At 41.1% G+C, this 22,979-nt stretch overlaps 1 protein-coding gene across 1 annotated transcript; it reads left to right on the forward strand.

The window, feature by feature from the left end:
• Positions 1–5,714: 5,714 nt before the first annotated feature.
• On the forward strand, positions 5,715–22,906 carry LOC143302187 (SWI/SNF-related matrix-associated actin-dependent regulator of chromatin subfamily B member 1-A-like). Its single transcript, XM_076616739.1, has 10 exons — positions 5,715–5,844; positions 8,092–8,197; positions 9,050–9,179; positions 9,700–9,837; positions 11,455–11,582; positions 13,468–13,640; positions 15,986–16,094; positions 18,484–18,565; positions 19,734–19,865; positions 20,797–22,906. Exons 1-10 carry the CDS (start codon positions 5,716–5,718, stop codon positions 20,834–20,836), a joined length of 1,167 nt encoding a protein of 388 aa, XP_076472854.1. The 5' UTR covers position 5,715; the 3' UTR covers positions 20,837–22,906.
• Positions 22,907–22,979: the final 73 nt, after the last annotated feature.

A 22,979-nucleotide genomic window follows, 5' to 3' on the forward strand; every position in this document is an offset into this window, starting at 1 on the left:
AACACACAAATGAATAAAAACAACCATACCTGTTACTCTGCTGCGATCCAAACCATGTGCTGACGCCCAGGCCTTCACACACACACACACACACACACACACACACACACACACACAAACCGACAGACAGACCAGAAGCAGTTCTTCTGTGCGGCGTCCAAACGACTGACTTTTCACAGAGCTTAGCGAGTACAAGGAGAAGAAGTTATTCTGCTTCTTCGCTTTCGGAAAACCACATGGAAACATCAACACGCACATGCGCTAAAACATAAATGACAAATGAATAGATGAAAATAGTATTGTGTCATCTGCGTTGTAACTGCTGAACACGATGCAATTGCCGACTTCTTCTGTCCTCTTCTCTCTCTCTCTCTCTCTCTCTCTCTCTCTCTCTCTCTGGTTCATCATCTGGATATTACACCACTGAACTTTTCCACACCTCAAAACGCAAGTAAAACACGACGGAATGGTTTCATCGATTGTTGTTGTTGCTGCTGTTTTACTTCTTTTCTTTCTTTCTTTTTTTCCCCCTCTCTCTCTCTCTTTCTTCCAGGTGAAGTGCCAGGCTAGTGACTGAAGCTGTGTGGAAGGAAGGGGTGGCGGGGAGCGGGAAGAGGAGGGGGGGGGGCGGCAGGGGATGGGGGGGAGGGTGGAGGGGGGGCTGGTTTCAATAGGTCAGCAAGTGAACTGACCCATTGCGTTGCCGGTGTAGGAGGAAAAAAAGACTTCCAGGGGAAAAAATTACACCCACTATGTTGGGAGGGGGGAGGGGGGGTCTTTTTGTTGTTGTTTTGGGTTGGGGTTTTTTTTTCTTGTTGTAGTTGGTTTAAACATTTTTTTAATATCAAGAAACAAGGTGCAATACAGCGTTCAATTAATAAGACTTGAGCAACAACAAGCATGAGCTTATATCGTGCTTGTTGTAGTTGTTGTTGTTGTTTTTGGGGGGTTGTTGTTTGTTTGTTGTTGTTTGTTTTTCAATGTAAGAAACAATCCCGGTGGAAATTGTTCCTCCGAGATTTTTATTTTTTTTAAATCCACAAAGAATATCATATATATTGTTTGTTTGTCTCTTTGTTTGTTTGTTTAATAGAAATCTGTACTAACATGTGAAAGCGCTCGTGGCAAAATCACCTGATAACGAAACAGACAATAAATCAACGATTAAAAAAAGTATTCCACAAAGAACAAACTTTTTGAGAGCCTTTCGTTCTCTCTTCTATGGCTGTTTTTACAGTGTAGGTTTGGAGGAAGGACTTGTCTGTTCCAGGTCTCCGGTTGTCTCCAGTTGGGGAGTTTTCCTTTCCGTATGGCTTCAGTCCAGTGTTAGGAGGGATACAAATAACTGTACACAAAAGAGGGGGGGGGAATCCAGAAGAAGAAACAACAACAGTATCAACAACCTGAAGATCTAGTCATCAGCCCCACATGTAATATACGGCTTCTGTTCAAACGGTGTGTGTGTGTGAGAGAGAGAGAGAGAGAGAGAGAGAGAGAGTGTGTGTGTGTGTGTGTGTGTGTGTGTGTGTGTGTGAGTGTGTGTGTGAGTGTTTGTGTGTGTGTGTGTGTGTGTGTGTGTGTGTGTGTGTGTGTGTGTGTGTGTGTGTGTGTGTGTGTGTGCTCAGTGCGTGCATACCATGTGAGTATGCCACAAGATTTTATATTGATATGCACTTGTATGTATCCTAATTTCTACTGTATCTGTGTTTGTGTATGATTTTCGATTTATGTTCGTACCTTGTTATGTACTAACCCCCTAATATTCCTTGTGACCCTGATACACTTGGTAACAAAGACATATTCTATTCTATTCTATTCTATTCTATTCTATTCTATTCTATTCCATCAAATGTGTGTGTGTGTGTGAGAGAGAGAGAGAGAGAGAGAGAGAGAGAGAGAGAGAGAGAGAGAGAGAACGGGAGAGAGAAAAAAGAGAGAGAGAGACTCAAGTAGACGCAAATACCTTAGTTTCTTTAATGCAGACGCAATGAAAAAAATTACTACTAGTGGGGGTTTTTTTGTTTGTTTTTTGTTGTTGTTGTTGTTTTTCGGGGGGGGGGGGGGGGGTTGTTTGTTGTTGTTATTTTGTTTGTTTGTTGTCGTCGTCGTTGTTGTTGTTGGGTTTTTCTTGTTGTTTTGTTGTTGTTGTTTTTTAGGGAGGGGGTGGGTGTCTCAGCGACACCGGTCCACAAAGTTAAGCCGTGTGTTATTCACGGTTGACTGACTGACTCGGACTCTTGTGTGCGTGTAAAAGAGACTTTTGGGGGGAGGGGTGGGCAGGACACTTAGTGCTGGGATCTAGATCGAGAGGGGTTCAAGTCTTTGATGTCATTTTCACCTTTGTGCTCTGTGTGTGTGTGTGTGTGTGTGTGTGTGTGTGTGTGTGTGTGTGTGTGTGAATGTGCGTGCGTTCGCGCGCTCGTGTGTGTATGTGTGTTTTCTGAAGTACTTTGTGCCGGTCTGAATGGCGTGCTATTGTAAAGCACTTGTAGAGATTTGAAAGCTCTGTGCAAATGTACTACTGTTAGTAGTAGTAGTAGTAGTAGTAGTAGTGATGAGATGGCCATGAAAGGCCACTGATTGTGTGTGTGTGTGTGTGTGTGTGTGTGTGTGTTATTCTAGTGTGTGTGTGTGTGTGAGAGAGAGAGAGAGAGAGAGAGAGAGAGAGAACAGAACAGAATTTTATTCAGTAAGGCCAAAACCCCATTTGAAGGGGTGTAAAGTGAATCACATTTTGAAAAGCATAATATGCATGACACAATATCCCACATAAAAAAACAACAAAGAAAACAACAACAACAACAGATAAGACAACATATCAGCATCAAATGATCCGCATGTCTAGATACTTATAAATGAATGTGTGAATATTCAAAGTTTTACTTCACATGCCTATCAATGTATTATATTCGAAAACTGTCAACTGATAACGATATAGTGATAACACAATCTATCTTTTATTAAATGACTTGTAAAGAAACGTGGCTAGATTTCTTATACTTTGTTCTTATTTCAAGGCCAGTAGCAATGTTAGTCTAAAATCACTGGGGTCATTGATATAGTCTGATGGTATGAAACTGTATCCGAGTCTCAAGTCATTAAGGGCAGGGCGACACAAGAAAACATTGACTTCATTTTCCAAAGCAGATTTACACAGGGGACAATGCATTTCACATTTGTCATTAATTCTGTATCTTGATTGATCTACAAATAAATTGAATAGGCCAAACACGACTCTTGTCTTACAAACAAATCTGTTCAAGTCAAATTATTCAAGTTTTGTGTCAGTTTCAGCCAGTATCGAACCCAGCAAATAGCAGAGTTAATAATCAATGGAAAGACCCGATTCGCCATAGATAAAATCATTTGGTGTTTAAGTATTGTCTCTGAGGTATTTTTCAACATAAAAAACTGAACACTTTCTATTACTGCAGAAGATTTCTTCAAAACCCCATATATCTGCACCATAAAGCAGCACTGGATGAATCTGTGAATCAAATAACTCTAAGAACAACTTAAACGAATAATCATTGAATTTATGCAATTTACTTAGGATAGAAATCGCAGTTCGTTTTGCTTTATTAGCTAATTCTTGACAGGAACACCTGAAAGTGAGTCTTATAAAAAAAAATATATATATAATTATTTAAAATATTTTTTTAATTAAAAAAAACACGCCCCCCAGATATCTCTATAAATTCACAATATCTATATGTCTATCTATCTATCTATCTTGCAACCACAATTTTTTTCTGTACAATTATTGTTACCAGCGACGAGGTTTTGCAAGCGACCCATATTCTTTTAGCACCTTCCTTACTTAGTTGTGAGGATTAGGGAATTCCTCCAGGCATTTTGAAGTCGGGTAGCCAGTCATCTAAATGTAACACTCCACGCTGTGTATTGACGAAGCCACAAGTCATCACGGTTCGCTGACTACGCTGGCGCAGAGAGAACAGAAAGGGAAGGGAACCAAAACCAAAACAAAAAAATGAAGGTCTCACGAACACATTTGAGAACAAGAAGGAGGGGGGTTGGGAATGGTAGGTGTGGGGATCATGCCAACTGGCAACTATGGTGACTTTTACAGGACAAAAGAGAGAAATGATTCACTCACGATTATTGTTCTGACAAGAAGGATCGATCGAGGGTGGTGGGTAGAAATGTCGGAATGGTGGGTGTGGGGACTCTAGCTGGTAACTATGGTGAGTTTTACATGACAAAAGGGAGAAATGTTTTACTTACAGATATTTCTTTCAAGAAGGAGGGGATGGTGGGTGGGAGATGGATGGGTGGTGGTGGTAGGAATAGTGGATGCAGGGACTCTAACTGGCTGGAGTTTTATAGGATAAAAGGGATAAATGTTTCACTTATGAATATTTCTGTCAAGGGAGGGGGCGGGGGAGGGGATAAGTAGCTGGCAACTGTACGAAAAACTTATCCCGTTTGAAAAAAGGAAGCCATGCCAGCCTTTGTTGATAATAGTCCAATGTGACAGATTGGTTTTGTAGAGAAAGAAAAGGAAATATAACTTCTTCAGCCCTAGTCTCAGATGGAGCTGAAAAAGTTGAAAACTTACACGCACGCCTGAACACACACACACACACACACACACACACACACACACACACACACACACACACACACACACAGTGACACACACACAAGTTTGGGAGAGGAAGATGGAGAATAAATCCATCTGATATGCATGTAGGGGAGGCTATCAAAAAAACTCGCTTTGCAGTTGTCACTACCTTGGTTTGCTCCCCATATCCAGATCCCCCCCCCCCCCCCCCCCCCCCCCCCAAAAAAAAAAAGCTGACAGAGACACCCCCCACTGCCCCCCCCCCCCCCCCCCCAACCCCCCCAACACCCCCCAACCCCGCTCCCCTCCATCCCGCCTATCCGTCCCTACCCCCACCCCACCCCATCCACCCAAAAAAACAGAGACCCCCACCCCCCCACCCCCAAAAAAGCTGAGAGACCACACACACACACACACACACACACACACACACACACACACACACACACACACCAAAAAAAAAAACAGAGACAGAGACGCCCCTCAACTCGCCCTTCCTCACCCCCACCCCACTTCGCCCCCAAAAAGAACTGAGACAGAGATCCCCCGGGCCATCCGTCCCTACCCCACCCCCACCCCCCACCCACCCCCAAAAAAAACAGAGACCCCACCGCCCCCCAAAAAAGCTGAGAGACCCCCCACCCCCACACCCCACACCCCCATCAGAAAACAAAACAAACAAACAACACTGAGAAAGAGGAACGTGCCCCACATCAAAGACCGATCTCACTGATAACTGGGGATCGGAGTTTTTCAAATGTCTCACCGTTTCACGTTCTTTTGTTCTTTTTTGCCTTTTTCTTTTCTTTTCTTTTCTTTTTTTTTTTTTTTTTTTTTTTTTTTTTGTCCTTTTCTTTTTCTTTTTTTTCTTTTTTTACTTTGTTTTCACTGATAAATACAGAAGAATAGCCTCCCCTGGTTTCTTTCATAAGGAGTCTTCATTATTTGAATAAAACAATTAAAAAGGGTGATGCAAGAAAATGAATAAATTCTTCTCAATATTGAATGATGATAACAATAAAATTCTATTTATTATGAATTATAGATTTTGATAACTTTAGAATATTTTTTAATATTTTCGAGAGCTTTTAAAAATAGGTTAAATGAACAGAGGGATCCAAGCGAAGAAGATGGCGTCGGTTGCAGCAACTCCGACGCCGACTCCAAACAATCCAACAAGTACAGTGAAAACTTTTGGCGAAAGACCTAAATCGTTCGCTTTCGAGGATGGAGGTGAAAGATACTACATTGGGTGCGAGGTGAGTTGTAAGTTTTGTGAAGAACTACAAGTTTCATGTGAGCAAACGCCAGACAACCTCGCCAGTCTCGGTGGTTCTTTGTTTTAATAACGGAGCATGTTCAGTGAACATTTGAAAAACTCCGAGAAGTTAAGGATTTTAACGAGTCCGAAAAATGTCCCAACAAAAATATTCAAAACAATGGTCTGTTATTATCATAGTTTATACGCTTACTTTTATCTTATTAATTACTGTATTTACAGCATTTCAATACTTTGAAATGCCCCTATTGCTTTTTCTTCGGTGCAACATGTGAGATTTATAACGGACAAGATTCAAACAATAATTATCATTAACTCTGTGCTCAGACTGGTTGTAGATTTTGACTATGGTCTTGATTTGTTGTTGTTGTTGTTCTTGTTGATGAGGGGTTCAACTTGTGAACAATAGTAAACTAGAATAGTAGAAAAATGTGTATATTTTAATAAATTAATACAAGGAACATTAAATATTTAGAACTCTGTATAAGTTAAAGCGACAACAACCACATGATGATTGGCAGTGAAAAATCCTCTGCAGATTTACCATACATAACCTTTACAATACATGATCAGTCGGTAAAATCACTGATACTTTTCTTCAAAACTGACAAGGACTATGACCATGCATAGTTGGATGTACTATAGCTGAGCAACAATAAAAAATAAAACCAGACAAAGGTTCTCTCTCCTAAGTCCTCTATGCCTGATGCTCTTGAAATTGAATGCAGTTATATCTCTATTTTTACTCATTCCTGTGAGAGTTGAGCTACGTCTTGCATATTGGTAAGTTTCCAGATGAACAGATTGATCATAAGAGCAGCACAAGTATTAGTAACACCAGTAGTAATAGAAAACTAATACATATAATTCTCATAATCACAAGTCTGCCTGTTATATAGATCGCTTGAGAGTTCTGTTCATAAATGACTAATAGATAATATATTATGTGCTTTAGAAGTTCACTGGCTCTCTGACATTGCAAACAACAAAGGCAGTTGATAGAGGCAGAACATGTGAAACAGCAGGCTTCTTTTTTTTTTTTTTTTGATTTTTTGCTGTTATATTTTGTTTTGTTTTTTATTGTGCATACAATAGCACTTTATGACCAGAGTTTGGTCGATGCGATGGACTAATGGAGGCTATCAGCTGAAGAAATGGAGGACAGCGTATGTTTGCTGCTTTTGCCTCTGTTGATTGCCTGTAGCATCGCTTGCAATTTTGAGTAAAAGTTAGATGCACATGCACAAGATCCCAGATGGCAGTGGTACTCTCCAACCGTCTTTTGGCTATAATTTCCAAATTTGTGCAGCTGACAAGCAGCAGTTGCAAGTCTGTGGCTGACAAGTTCCGAAAAAAAAAGACAACCACAGCTTGCTTTGGTTGTAATTAAACACTGTGACTATGCCTCCTTTAGAGGGATTCCAGAAACATAGCACCCTTTGGAGTATGAGTTATTCCAATACATTATCTTGTTCAAGTGTGGGTTGTTCCTCTTCTGTAATATTACCTATTAGATCTAAGGGTGCTTGTTTGTTTTTTTCAAATGAAACATTTTGGTATTTCTTTTCTGGTTCTTGACAATAATAGTTAATGACAGACTAGTCAGGGAGTCAAGAAATAATCTTATGTTCACATTCACTGATTTAGGGACAGAGGAAGATTAGAAACACCAAATGAATACTAATTGCTACCATATGAAAATGTGTACTGTTTCATGATGTAAACCCAAATGTGTGCAGGCAGACAACAAAAAAATGAAAGATCATGTTTGCATTAACACAAACTGACAAAGTCACAATGTAATGTAATTTTGTACACACACACACACACACACACACACACACACACCATTTTCTTTCTCAAAACATGTATGCATCTATGCACTTGTGACTTATGCAGAAACTTTTTTTTTCACTGAACAAAAAACTTTCCTTTACAGAGTTACTAGCTTTCAATACGTGCTGTGACTTGTGGCAAGCTCTTTCAAAGAACAAGCTTAACAAGAACAAATGACTGGTAACAGAGTATTGATAGGATAGAATATGATAGTAAGCAACAATCATTTCTGTCTGAGTGAGTGATGCATGAGATTGTGTATGCCTGCATGTGTATTACTGTGTCATGTTTGTGAAAGCGTTTGTATAATGATTAATTTGATATTGTATTTCATGGTTTTATTCTTAAGGATTTTCCTCTTCTTTTTTTCTTTTCTTTTAATGAATTGCAGGTCGGAAATCACTTGAGAATGTTCCGAGGATCTCTTTACAAAAAGTACCCCTCCATGTGGAGACGCCTGATTACCATAGAGGAGAGGAAGAAAATCAACAGCATGGGTGAGACTGGAACAGTGGGAGATTAGGAACAGTGGCGAAGCTGTATCATGTGTACACATGCAGCTGTCCTCTGTGTGATGGCAGGTTTCATAGCATGATAGACTGGGCTTTTTTTTGTTTGTTTCAATGTTTGTCTTTTAATCCACTTTAGAAACTCTTCCTTGTTTACTTATTCTGTTTTCTTTGGAAGTTTTGAGTATTGCTCAAGTATTAGCAGATTTTCATGAGGAGCTCAACAAAGGGAAGAAACTTGTGCTCACTTTGGTTAAATGGTGCCTGTGTAAGTGTGTTTCTTTTCCCCAGTTTAAAATTTTGAATGATGTTCAGATTTGTCTGTGAATATTATATTTATAGCTTGATATAAGCACAGGTTTGGGGGGGGGGGGTTGTTTTTTGTTGTTGTTGTTTTTTTTGACGGATAATTGTTCTGATTACTGGTCTTACTTAGGACAAAATATCATCCTTTTATTTTGTCCCTTACCAAAAATGAAAGATCATGTTTTATTTATTTTCAAAATGTAATTTTTTTGGTATCCATGCTCAGAGGGCTTTTTTCATGAAAGTAGTGTGTTACATGACACACTAATAGTAACATCAGTTATAGTTTTATGTCTTCCATGAATGAAATGCATAAAGTATTGATAGATATGAATACTAAAATAGCGCCTATCCTCAGTCAGAAACCAAGGTCTAAGCACTTCTCAAACACAGTAGTTTGCACAAAAGGCTGCCTTCCTGGGTAGAGCCAACTGACAGTTGCCTTAAGGTGCTCATCATTCATTTCCTGCGTCATTCAGTCAGGCCACACGCACTTGTGTATATTATTGTATAGTATATTGATGTCTTCTGCAGGATTCGGGATGAATGCTTTGGCGACGAACATCACGCTTTTAAGAGCTGCAGAGGTGGATGAAATTCTGGATGGGAATGATGAGAAATACAAAGCTGTGTCCATCAGCAGCGATTTGTCTTCGTATGCCAGGTGGGTGGATTTAGCAGGTTTAGTTTTTGTAAGGAAAGAACTGGTTGAACTGACACTGCCACAAGGTCTAGAGTTCAAATGTTGCAGGTGAATTCCTTGTCTGCTTTTACAATATAGTTTCAGTTTTACTACAGTTTTAGATTATTGTATACTTGGTTGTTGTGAAGCACATGTTAGGAGTTTGCTGTGTGAGAAATTGATTTACTTCAGTTTGAAAACATGCAAGCAATGAGTTGGCCTTTTCCCTTTCCTCATGTGCGTGAGTGTGTCTGTTTAGCCTCTGTGTCCGACTGTTTCTGGTGTTGATAATAAAACTTTTTTTATCTTGTTACAGACAACCAAAACAAATTGATTAGTGACCCTGAACATTTTAGTTTTTGATGTGCTTGATTTTTTTTTTTTTTTTTTTTTAATAAATGATTTTCACGGTTATCTCTGTGTTATAGTAATAAAAAGAAATATTTGAAATTAAAATCTTTTTAAAAAAACAAAAAAAACCCACTGCCAACATCACTTGCAGAGAGAAGGTGAAGAGAGGGGCAGGGTCCTGGTCACAGTCCCTGCCTGCCAGCTCCCACCACCTGGATGCTGTGCCCTGCTCCACACACATCAACCGCAACCGACTCGGCAAGCCCCGGGCCCGAACTTTCCCACTGTGGTAAGAGGGGCTGGTTTTCTTCAGAGTGAAATCTTCTCTTACTCTCTTTTCTTTTTATATAATGATTTAGCTGAATGCATCAATTCACGAATTCACACACACACACACACACACACACCTCACCGTAGCACACTGTATGTAAACTTTTCCAGTGTGCTTCAAGGGAAATAACTGATGCCCCCAATAGGACACCTGTACCTGATTTTGTTTCTTTTAATGCATGAAGAAAACATGATTCTTAAAGGTAGGGGAGCAACCTTGAACAATACTTATCTCTATATTTCCATATTATTTCACAGCTAAAACCTTTTCTTATCTCGTTGTTTGTATTGAATAATCTGTTTGTATGCTTAACACAGTTATTTACAGTTCATGTCCATTGAATGTTAGCTTTGAACAGTGTCAAGTTAACAAACAAGTTGTCAGTGCAGAATAGCACAGGTGCTACACACTGAATTTTTCCCCCCCAGAATGTAATACAGCTCAAGGATAGAGGGAGAAACCACTCACCCAGAAAGAAACTCAGCCACCATTTCACTGTGATTGCTGTGGACGGGTGGCCTTGTGGTGATGCACCCAACTAGGAAGCAAGTGTTCATGATTTTTAGTTCCATATGCAGCCCTGGATAATTAACCCCCACCCTCCTCTAGCCCTTGAGTGATGGTCTGGGTTCTAGTCATTTGGACGAGATGATAGACTGAAGCCTTGTGTGCAGCTTGCACAAAGAACCTGTGATAACAAAATTCTTGTTCCTGGCAAAATTCTTTTGAAAAATCCACTTTGATAGAAAAACAAATACACTTGCATTTTAAAAAAAAGGGTGGGATAGTGCTGTACCATGGTAGCACATTCTCACTAGGGACAGCGTCCCAAATTTCATGCGGAGAAATTTATTGTGGCGAAAAAATGACATAATCCAATACACAGTGCAATTCAACATATATACTGTACAATACAAAACATTACAATACCAGACCAGAAACCTGGAATGGTCTGCATGGTGGAGTGGTGGCTTAGCAGTGATGCATCCTTCTAAGAAGTTTGAGAATCTGAGCACATGGGATTGAATCCCAATTCGCCAGATTTTTCTTTAGTACTGCCTGTAGCACTTGACTTTTATGACATTAAAAAAAATAAAGTGCTCAGAGCTTGGTCTCTGACTGGGGATAGGCGTGTAAGTATCCATATCCATGACCGGGGATAGCCATTGTGTAAGTATCCATATCCATGACCGGGGATAGCCATTGTGTAAGTATCCATATCCATGACCGGGGATAGGCACTGTGTAAGTATCTATATCCATGACTGGGGATAGGCGCTGTGTAAGTATCTATATCCATGACCGGGGATAGGTGCTGTGTAAGTATCTATATCCATGACCGGGGATAGGCGCTGTGTAAGTATCCATATCCATGACCGGGGATAGGCGCTGTGTAAGTATCCATATCCATGACCGGGGATAGGTGCTGTGTAAGTATCTATATCCATGACCGGGGATAGGCGCTGTGTAAGTATCTATATCCATGACCGGGGATAGGCTCTGTGTAAGTATCCATATCCATGACCGGGGCTAGGCGCTGTGTAAACTTGTATCCCTATCCCTCCATCTGCTGCAGTTTTGATGACACGGATCCCGCCCAGATCCATGAGAACGCCCAGCAGCGTGAGGTGCTGGTTCCCATCCGTCTGGACGTGGAGCTGGAGGGACAGAAGCTGAGAGACTGCTTCACCTGGAACAAGAACGGTCTGTACTTTTTTCTTTCTTTTTTTCTTCTTTTTTTTCCACTAGGATTTGGGAAATTTTTGTTTTTCAGGCATCAGAATGGTCTGCAGATACACTAATTTCAGAAGATGGGGGGACTGCCGACTGTAGTTTCGGCTCAGGGAGCTGTGTATTCAGTTTGTTTTCATGGATCGCGATGTTATTCTCAAATGGTATTCTTAAATGGCTTGCTCTGTTTTGGGGCATATATGGTATTCATAAACAGCTCATTCTGTTTTTGCACACTTCCTGCAAATGAGTGTGGGCGCCATCTTTATCACTATTTAATCACTATCATGTCTTCCATCATCCACCGGGTCTGGGCTGTCTGTGGTTTCAGCTCAGGCAGCTGTGGATTCAGTTTTTTTCATGGAGCGTGATGTTATTCTCAAATGGTATTCTTAAATGGTTTGCTCTGTTTTGGGGCATATATGGTGTTTGTAAAGAGCTCATTCTGTTTTTGCACTCTTCCCACACATGAGTGTGGGTGCCATCTTTATGACTGTTTCTCATCTTATTTTTACAGTTTTGCCATATGTAGAAAATACTGCCAATTTTTCACCCCAAATCACCATACCCATGCTCGCTTTCTGCATTAAATTCGCTTTCTTCTTCGTCATCATCACCTCTTCAATGTCCGACCCTTCAGTTTGTAGCATTTCAAGTACTTCGGCAACCCCAAAACATTGCCGTCACTGCCTTGTTCGCTTCACAACATTCTGAGAAGAGGCCGCTTTGCTAACAGGCTGGCACACATCCCAGACTAACCAATCATACTGTTCGATTGTGGAGTGACCCAGAATAGCACACTCTGCTTGGCTAATCACAAAATCACGTGTACAGCGCATGGTGGAATTTTACTTTCGGAGAATGCTATTCCATTCCTTCGTCCGAAACCGAATACGTTTTGTGTAGGAATGCGTGAGCATTCCTTCGTCCGGAAAGAGTTAATCACTATCATGTCTTCCATCATCCACCGGGTCTGGGTGGCCCCTGGACCCCTGCCTTCTTCAGGTCACTGGACTCTGGGGTGTTCTGATGCCTGTTTTTTTATATTTTTGTGGTGATGCTCAATATGATGGGTGCATTAAGATGCTGCTGTGGGGGTGCGGGGTGTCCATTTAGATTTGGGACTGCTTGACAAGGCTGTACTGTTTTTATATATCCAGGGCAGTGTTCAGATTTATTGACAGGATGTCTGCAGCATATATGATAAAGTAATGACAAGTGAATTTTTACCAGTTGAGACTGACTTGGAGAGTGAAAAAATGACATATTTCACTCAGTGAAAGAATTAGCTTCTGAAAGAGGATTGATGCTAAGATTTTACATGCTGTGGACCAAAATTGTTTTATACATGATGATCAGAATAAAGAATCTTTCAATTCATATCTTTTTTAATGGATTTTTTTTTTTCATGTACTTGGTGCAAAATACATGATTTCCCAGGGAAAATGAAGGATAATAATTGAAAATCCTTCACCTTTATAGTTAGTTATCTTCACTGAAGAATATTGGGAGGACTGGGTTTGTTTGTTTTTAATGTTACGGAAGTGTTTTAAAATCATCTGCTGTGTCTGTGTGTGTGTTAAAGGTATTCCATTCCACAGCTTTTTTTTTTTTTTTTTTTTTTTTTTTTTTTTTTTTTTTACAGCACCTTGAAATTGAAGTTGGTCTTGATCTCTCAGTATACCCATTTGACCCATGTTAAGAAATTATTCCATAAAAGTTGTTTATTCACTGGGGTGGGTTTTTTTTTTGGTTTTTCGGGGGGCGGGAGGGGGGGGGGGTGTTTTTGTTTTCTTTTTTGTGTGTGTTTTTGTTGTTGTTGCTTATTTGTTTTTTACCTTGGCATTGATGTTTGCAGAAATGATGATCACACCAGAGCAGTTTGCAGAGATCCTGTGTGACGACCTTGACCTGAACACGGTGCTGTTTGTGCCAGCCATTGCTCAGTCCATCAGACAGCAGGTGGATGCTCACCCCTCCACAGAGCTCAACACGCAGGATCCCCTCGTTGATCAGCGTGTCATCCTCAAGGTCAAACCGTCTTGATGAATGATGAAGAGGGGGTGAAGGGGGATGTGGGGGGGCCTGATTGGACAGGCTGGGGAGTGGTTGGTTTAGAGTGATTTTGTATTTACTGTTGTTGTAAGCAGTAAGGTGGCAGAATGTTGAGACGCTTACCAGCCAGTGCAGTGTCCGTGGGGCGTTGATTGGAAAAGCAAACTGAGTGTCTGGTCATTTGGATGAGATGATAAACCAAGGTCCCATGTGCAGCACGCACTTAGCACACTGAAAAAGAACCCATGGCAACGTAAGTGTTGTCCTAAGGCTGAATTCTGCAGAAGAAGTCCACTCTGGTGTGTACATAAATATTGTATGCATGCTCTCAAGGCCTAGGTGCCTTGGGATGCGCTGCTGGTCAGGAAACTGCCAGGCATGTAGCGTATATGGGTTTGTCTGTATGTTGTGACATCTCTATGGGAAAACTGAATGAAGGGGTTGGGGTGCTGGTTAGACTGGGAGAGTGGTGAAAGGGAGGGGCAGGGTGCTGCTTTGGGGGAAGGGGGGGGGGACGGGGTCTGTTCAAGGTGGAATTCAGGGGTTTTTTGTTTGGGTTTTTGTGGGGTGTAGGGAGGGTGGGGGGGGGGGTTAGGGTAGCATTGGGGGTATAACAGAGTATCTTCAGTGTTGTCGGTTCTTCTGTTTTTGTTAGTATGTTTCTCTGAACTTTTTACTTTGTAATACCCTTATTATGAGTTTGTTTGGTTGTGTTTTTTTGTTTTGTTTGGTTGGGTTTTGGAAATGTTTTTTTTCTTTCTTTCTTTTTTGTTTTGTTTTTTTATGATGGGGTGCAGGGCTTTGGTTAACGCATATATGTGTGTCTCTGACCCTCTAAAATGAGAGAGGTCGCACTACAGTTTCGGCTAAGGAGTCCATGGCACACACTACAAAATCGGCATCGATCAAAATGTGAATGAGCATGGTCAAACATCAGCACTCACTTCTCATTTCACTCGTTTTCGGTCGGCATCTTATCTTCGCGAAATCGGCGACTGCTGCAAAGTTCATTACTATTGTCTCATCTCCCTTTACAGAAAATGTTACACATTTCCAATACGCTCACAACGAGGCTTGTCGAGTATTCTGTGATACAGTTCGAAATCAGAAAGTCTCCGCTGTCGTGGCTTGACCCTCCAAAATGCAAATAAGACGAAAAGGCTGATTCTGAATCAGCCAACATCGATCAGTCAGCTTCAAAAGGGGATGGACCACCGAAAAAGAAAAGGTGCACTTATCAACATTCATGGGAGTAAGAAATCAAATGACTGAAGTATGACGAAGACGCACATGTTATGAGGTGCAGAACTTGTGTGAAATTCTCAACTAGGTCTTTGTGCAACTCCAAGGAAATGAACGCGTTTGTGACAGGATCGACAAACTTTCCAAAATCTGTCAAGAATCGTCCTTGTATGGCTTTTCTTTTTCAGTGGTTCAGTCCTCACACTCAGTCACTGTGTGCATGTCTGTGTATAAGGGGGTGGGGTGAATGGTGTGTGTGTATATATGTGTGTGTCTATGTGTGCATCTCTCTCTCTCTCTCTCTCGTGTATGTGTGCATGTTTATCTCTCTATCTTTCCGTGTGTGCGTGTCCATGTGTACAGATCTCTCTCTGAGTGAGAGATTGTTTGTAGTGTGTGCCTGTGTGTGTATCTATCTCTTTCACTCATTCAGTGTGTTTGTGTGTTCATGTGAACTGATTGTGAGGCAGTGTGTGATGTGTTTGGATGAAAGAATGGTTTCTTGTCCTGCGACTGGACTCGCTAGAACCACATGAGGACTCCCTAAAATGCCTGAGTGGGAGTCCTGTGGACTGTCTAAGCAGACCAGTGGTAGGAAGCTCTGGGGTGTTTTTTTCCTTTGTTTCTATCATGAATATGTTGATGTCAATACTTAAATAGCGCCTTTCCTCATTCAGACACCAAGCCTAAACGCTTTACAAGCACAGAAACATTTGCACAACAGGCTTCCTGCCTGGGTAGAGCCAACTGAGAGCTGCCCTCAGGCACTCATCATTCATTCCCTGTGTCATTCAGTCAGGCTCCACTTGCATGCGACTACACACATGCTACACAGAGCACACACACACTTACACAAACAACACCACACACACACACACACACACACACACACACACCACACCACACCACACCACACCACACCACACACACACACACACACACACACACACACACACACACACACACACACACACACACACACACACACACACACACACACACACACACACACACACACACACACACACACACAGGCAGATAACAAGATGTGTGACAGATGTTTATGATACACATTGCAGCTGAACATCCATGTAGGGAACATTTCCTTGGTGGACCAGTTTGAGTGGGACATGGGTGAACCTGACAACAGTCCTGAGGAATTCGCCACCAAACTGTGTGCTGAACTGGGTGAGTTGGCGCTTGGGTCTGCTATTGTATTAATAATTAATAATTAACAGAAAATATTCTGCAAGACCAGCCACCATGCGAAGTGGTTAGCATCGCGGACTGAAGGCTTGGAGGACGCAAGTTCGAATCCCAGCGGAGGTGGGTTTTTCAGCCCGCGGCTGGCTCCTACCCAGAGTTGAGTGTGCTGTGGGCTTAAATGGGGAGATTGGGACCACACAGTCAAGTGTCATCTACTCAAGGATGCGTCTTTGGGTGTGTTGCTCTAATTACCTGACCAGCACTGCAAGGTGTCTGTATCTCTCGGGCCTGGTTAACACTGAGATATCATTATGACAGGAAGCGTAGAGTAAAGCCTTGTCACGCAGTCCCAAACCAAATTGGACCTCCATAGCAACACTGTCATCATCATCGTCACCCTCCTCCTCCTCCATCATCATCAGTATAAACAAAACAGTCTCAAAGTCTGTGACCTTTCATACCCTGCTCTCATGGTGACCTCAGTTTTGATACCCCTCCACTTCTGTGCTTGGGGTGAGTCCTGTCAATGTCTTCAGTGTCGGCAGATTCATGGGGGGCTGTTGTTTGTGGGACGTGGTGGTGGTCTCCACTCCGGAAGGGATGTTCACTCAGTCTGGCTCCGCAACTAAGCCATTATTGTCGTTAGTAGGGGGCTTAGTAGGTGGTGTCCTAAGTACGTTAAATCAGAACAGGCACCACTGAACACCACTGAAGTGACTCAGCAGCAGTGCTGGGTCTCCTCTGGTGTGTGGCCTCCTGGCGACCTAACATCGATGGTTCCCTGCTGGACTGCTGACGCTGGAACTGTGACGGACGAACCCAGGTGTGGCTGTGTATGGGGGAATCTAAATGAGCGGCGTGGGAGTAATGCCACTGAAACGGTGCAGATGATGGGGCAGCAAAAAAAAAAAAAAGAAAAAGAAAAAAAAGAAAATATATATATATTCTGCAGGAGTTTGGGTCATAGTCACCTTTATGTGGTTTTCTTCTTCTTCATTCATGGACTGCAACTCCCACGTTCACTTGTATGTACACGAGTGGGCCTTTACGTGTATGACCCTTTTTACCCCGCCGTATAGGCATTCATACTCCGTTTGCAGGGGTGTGCATGCTGGGTATGTTCTTTTTTCCATAACCCACCAAACACTGACATGGATTATAGGATCTTTAACATGCGTATTTGATCTTTGCTTCCGTATACACATGAAGGGGGATCAGGCACTAGCAGGTCTGCACAAATGTTGACCTGGGAGATTGCAAAAACCTCCACCCTTTACCCACCAGGCACCATTACCGAGATTTGAACCCAGGACCCTCAGATTAAAAGTCCAACGCTTTAACCACTCTGCTATTACACCCGTCAGTGTGGTTTTAAAATGGAATGGCAATAGAAAATAATCTGCAGAAGTTGGGGCAATTTCTATCATCAGTATAGTTATCTTTATGTGGCTTTAAAATCTATTGTAATAGTCATGTCATGAAAAACACCTTGAAATGCAGTGTGAAACTGTTTTTTATCTCACACACACACACACAGATGCGAGCACCCTCACACGCATGTGCGCACACACACACACTCAAACACACACACACAAACGCGTGCGCGCGCGCACACACACACACACACAACACACACACACTGCAAACGTCTATCATGCTGGGGAACTCTTAGTGGGTCCGCTATTTTCAGTGGAAGAGCAGATGATTTCAGAGGAAGAAATAGTTTTTTCAGAGAAAAAAGTTTATTGGGGTCAGAGAAGAAACTGCATTATTGTTTCAGTTTTCAGGAGAGGCCCCAAAAACCTCTGAAAAATTACTAATTTCATTTTCGCCCCTCTGGGCCCCACAACAGGGCATTGCCCCTGCACCCCACCAGGGGCCTAAGGCAGCCCCTGGACTGCAGCCAACTATCAGAGGAACTCTACTGGACAATTCCCCAGCCTTTTTTTTTTTTTTTTTTTTTTTTTTTTTTAAGTTTAAAAGTGAAAGGTCAGTGATGTAAACTCTTTGACCTGTGGCTTAAAGAAAGAGAAATGTTTGCTTCAAGATGTCACTCTTCAATCAGTTGTTTTGTTAATTGCACGTTTGAAATTGTAAGACAAAAAAAAACCCAATTCTTCCTCTTCTTATATTTCTGCATTGGTGATTTCTGTTTGCTGTGTGTTGTTTTGTGTTGGGTTTTTTTGTTTTTTTACCTTGAAAATAAAAACATTGTCTCACATTTGGATCCACATCTATTTTCTTCCATACATGTTTTGTGTGAATGTGTGTGTGTGTTTTCTTGTGTACATTGTGTCTGACATTATGATGTGCTCTGAGAGGATTGAAATCACTATATAAACCACTATTATGATTGTTATGTTGTGTTCAGGTCTTGGTGGGGAGTTTGTGACAGCCATTGCCTACAGTATACGCGGGCAGCTCGGCTGGCATCAGCGTACTTACGCTTTCAGGTTGGTCATCTTATGCCCTGCCCTTTTTGTTCTTTCTTTTCCTGAGTTTTGCTGTTGAAAAATATGTGTTCAGTATCAGGGGTTTGGGTGAAGTTTGCTTCTGGCGCTGTTTCTTGCTTTTCTTGTTTTCCCCCTGCACTTTTATTCCTTTGCAAAATGGTGGTGGTGTTTTAACAAGTATCTGGGCATTCTTGGACAGTTTCAAAGAACTCTTTAGCTTTGAACTGAACAGAAGTTCGTATGATATGTAAAAGTGACAAGTTTCAAGATCATACAAATGACCAAAAGTGACTGAAGGGTCCATAAAGTGAGTCTGAGTTTTCAGCCATCGGTTTTGTCTGTGACGAGCACACTCTGAAATGGGTCATACACTTAGATCACCTCCTCCACCTGTTGATCACATTTATTGGGGGTTTGCTTGTTTATGTTTTGAATTATTGTGCATAGTGAAACTTCAAAAGCTGTAAGCCCTGTTGCTAATGTCTCATGAAACATGACATTCTGCCTATGTTCATGAATGATAGTGTTTTATTGTTAATCCTTTCCTTTGCCTGTCCTGTTTTTGTTTTTTTTCTGTGTGAGACTGTTTGCAGTTGTGTCATCACCCTGCATGGATGAATGAAGTGATTTTGAAATGAAAGAAAGGATTTGCATGCAAGGCTGGAAAGCAGATAGTGTCTAGTGTGACATGTGAAAAAATATTCAAGAACCTGTTAAACTGAATATATCCCAGGAAATAGACAAATGAGAAAAATCCTTTCTAGGTGAGTGCACTGTTACGGGTATACTTGTAGCAGTGGAATATGGATGGATCAGTATCAGTATCAGTAGTTTAAGGAGGCGTCACTGCGTTCGGTCAAATCCATATACGCTACACCACATCTGCCAAACAGATGCCTGACCAGCAGCATAACCCAACGTGCTTAGTCAGGCCTTGAGAAAAAAAAATAATAATAATAATCATAATAATAGAATAAGATAAATGAAATAAAAAATAACAAAAATTAATATATATTTTTTTTTTTTAATATATAATAATATATATAAATAAAATAAAATATAAAAAAAATTTATATAAAAAAAACAGAAGATAAATATATAAAAGTATCACCAGTACACTTGTTAATGGGGAAGAATGAGTCCCTCATTGCTTCTGTGTGCCTTTCAGTGACTCCCCTCTTCCCACTGTGGAAGTGGCCATCAGAAACCAAAGTGAGGCTGATGTCTGGTGTCCATTTTTGGAGACGCTGACAGATGCAGAAATGGAGAAGAAAATCCGGGATCAGGACAGAAATACGAGGTAAGACTGGAGCCCTGTCAGTGAGTGCGCTGCTTGTGTTGGTCACGGATTGAAGGTGTTTTTTGTTTTGTTTATTTTTTCAAACAATTTTATTGAAGTTTTACAGTATGACAGACAAACTTTGATGATAGTAGAAAATAGAACAGATATTAAGAATATCTGCGAGGCGGCATAAATGTGAATTAGATCCAACATGATGTTGATGAGAAATGCTGTGATGGTTTGTTTCGTTTTGCTTATTATTCATCAGTGAATCATTAGACTTTGGATCGCGAGGGGGGAGGGGGGAGGTGGGGGGGAATAGTGCTTTTCAGTGACCTGGTGAAGGATATGATGCACACACATACACACACACAGTCTCTCTCTCTCTCTCTCTCTCTCTCTCTCTTGTTACATTTAGGCAGGAGCGGAGTTCATGGCAAACACATCCACACGTTTGTCGTAGTCACTTCACAGACAACTCTGCAAGTGGCATTACTTTTTATATTTACATTTCAAACTTAATTTACTCAACAGATGCATCTTGCTAAAATGTGTTAATGTACATGCTGTTGAGAAAATGTTTGGGAAAATAGCCATTGGCTTCTCATAATTACGAATGCCAATCATGTCAAAAAAGACAGAATGCCATACTGTTTAGCTTTTACACATGTCTCAAGAATTTGAATGCCCACCAGTGTCGAAAATGATAATGTGCCATACTACTTTGCATTCAAATGTAACATCTGACAAGAAAATGCCCATCAGTGTTAGAAAAGACAGTGTGTGTACTGTTTGGCTTTCAGACATAATGTGTGACAAGAATGTTAATGCCCTTAACTGTGAAAAATGACTGTGTCGTACTGTTTGGCTTTCAGACGTAATGTCTGACAAGAATGTAAATGCCCTTCACTGTGAAAAATGACAATGTGTTGTACCGTTTGGCTTTCAGACGCATGCGGAGGCTGGCCAACACTGCTCCAACCTGGTGATACTCAGTCCAACACTGTTGTGCGCTGATGATTGGTGGTTTGTTACACTGGGGGATCGGTTGTACAGGCAATGATCAATTTCCTTTTTCTTTTTTCTTTTTTTCTTTTTTCTTTTTTCTTTTTTTCTTTTTTTTTTTTGTGTTGTTGTTGGAAGTTGTCTGCTTACACTATGGTGACAGTATGAAACGCCGGTGTGTATGTGTGGACATGTGTAAATCATGAAGAAAATTGTGAAGGCAGCAAGTCAGAGTTTGATGGAACGGATGTTCCAGCTGCTTCATGACTAGATGATATTGTTGCATGTCCATTCCCATACTAAATGCCTTGGTTGGGCTTTAAAGGGTGGGGATTTGTGTGTGTATGTGTTTATTTTTGTCAGTTGGATGTTGTTTTTGCTTTTTGTTTTTCAGTAAAGTATGTTCAGTATTTTCTAGAATTAAGATTATTGTTACATGCAGGAACATGGCAAAAGTCTGATGGTGCCTTACACTTTATAGATCTTGAAGGCGAAATTCAGACACGCAAACTCAGAATCATGACTCACTTCTGAACGTTCTGCTGTGAGTCTTGCAGTTCTACCTCAGGGGAGGGTGCCACCTCATTGTAACCATTAGTTTTTTTTCTTTTCTCCAGTCATGTTTTGTTACTTTGTTACAGCCCTGTGTAGTCAGCTGGGCTATTTTTAACAACAGACCTACCTACCAGCACCACTTTACAGTGTATTGTTTGCAGGTTTTCAGTACAACACTCATTTAAAATATGTCATAGCGGAAGTCTGGAGTCAACCGGAGGAAGTGGAGGAGGCGGCGGGTTGGCGTTGTTGAGAGGGCCAGGAGTAGAGGGCCCAGAGTGTTAGTGAATCGATTGCGATCGCGCCTTAATTTTAGAACGATTCCCCAATCGAGCTACATAATTATGTGACCTGGTTGGAGACATAATTTGACAACAAACAAGAACGCCAGAGAATCGACAGACAGGCAGAAAATACGAAAAAAAACTTAGCCATATGAAGAGCACAGGAACAGGAGTCATGATGGCTGCCGGAAAAAGGCACTAGCCAACAGGACAAAGGGGAGGTTACCTACTTCCGGGAGGTTATCGGCCGTAGTTTCGTTTTCTCGGCATAGGCAGATAGTAGTTTGCACAGGACAGGAATGTCAGACCCCTGCCGGAATCTGCACTAGTTGGGTCACGGTGAGCATGTTATTTAAACGTAATTTTAGATAGAAAATTTCCTTTTTGTCCTGTGAAATGAATGGGTGTGAGCAGTGGGAAGGAAACATACAACACTGAATGCACAAACATGTGAGAGGGTCCAGATTTCATTATAACACAAAGTTCCATTATTGTGTCATCGTATGTGGTGACACCTTTTCTTTTTTCTTCTGGAAGTGCACTCATTTTTGTTGAATAGTATTTTGTGTGGGTTTTAGGTTAGGCAGGTCTGCAACCATGATCAGTGATCAGTCTTGTTTCTACCATTCCATTCCACAGCAAATATGATAAAACTGGTTTTCCAAGGTCTGTTTGGGCAAGTTCAGTGAAAGAGACAGATCATGATGCTGGCAGATTTGGAAATGTTTGTCCAAGGGAGATTTTCCTCATGAATTATACATTGTATCCATTCTTGTAATATAAATGCGATTCCACAGTCTGTATATGTCAGACACTACAGAAGTTCTCCACACTTTGTATTAATTCAGGTGTTTTTTTAATAGTTATACAAAAATGAATTTTCATCTGAAAGATGGTCGCATATTCATGTTGTTATGTTTGTGAATTTTTCTTGCCAAAACTTTCAGCGAAATGTATGCCGGTCTCAAATATTGTCATGTATTGTTGATGATTGCATGTTTTGCCCACCAGCAATGAACTCCGAACGTTATTTCCATCTGGTATGTGGTCACATGTTGTTGGAATTTGCATACTCCCTCCTCCTCCTCAATCTTACCTTATTAAAATACGGGTTTATACTGTTGTGCCTTTTTCTTTTCTTCTTTTGAGTTTTCTTCTCTTTTTTTCATGATTTTTTTTTATACATTGAACAATCCATCTATGAAAGATCAAATCTGCAGGGAAGGTATATGTTGTGAACAATTAAATGTATTTTGTACATTTTTGTGTGTGCATTTTCTTGTCTGAA

The sequence above is a fragment of the Babylonia areolata genome, chromosome 29 (genome assembly GCF_041734735.1).
Source record: "Babylonia areolata isolate BAREFJ2019XMU chromosome 29, ASM4173473v1, whole genome shotgun sequence".
Lineage (NCBI taxonomy): Eukaryota > Metazoa > Mollusca > Gastropoda > Neogastropoda > Buccinidae > Babylonia > Babylonia areolata.

Coding starts and splice junctions, on each gene's coding strand:
- LOC143302187 (XM_076616739.1), top strand. CDS start 5,716: ATGGCGTCGGTTGCAGCAACTCCGACGCCGACTCCAAACAATCCAACA. Junction 8,198..9,049: donor GAAGAAAATCAACAGCATGG/GTGAGACTGGAA, acceptor TGTCTTCTGCAG/GATTCGGGATGAATGCTTTG. Junction 9,838..11,454: donor GCCCGAACTTTCCCACTGTG/GTAAGAGGGGCT, acceptor CATCTGCTGCAG/TTTTGATGACACGGATCCCG.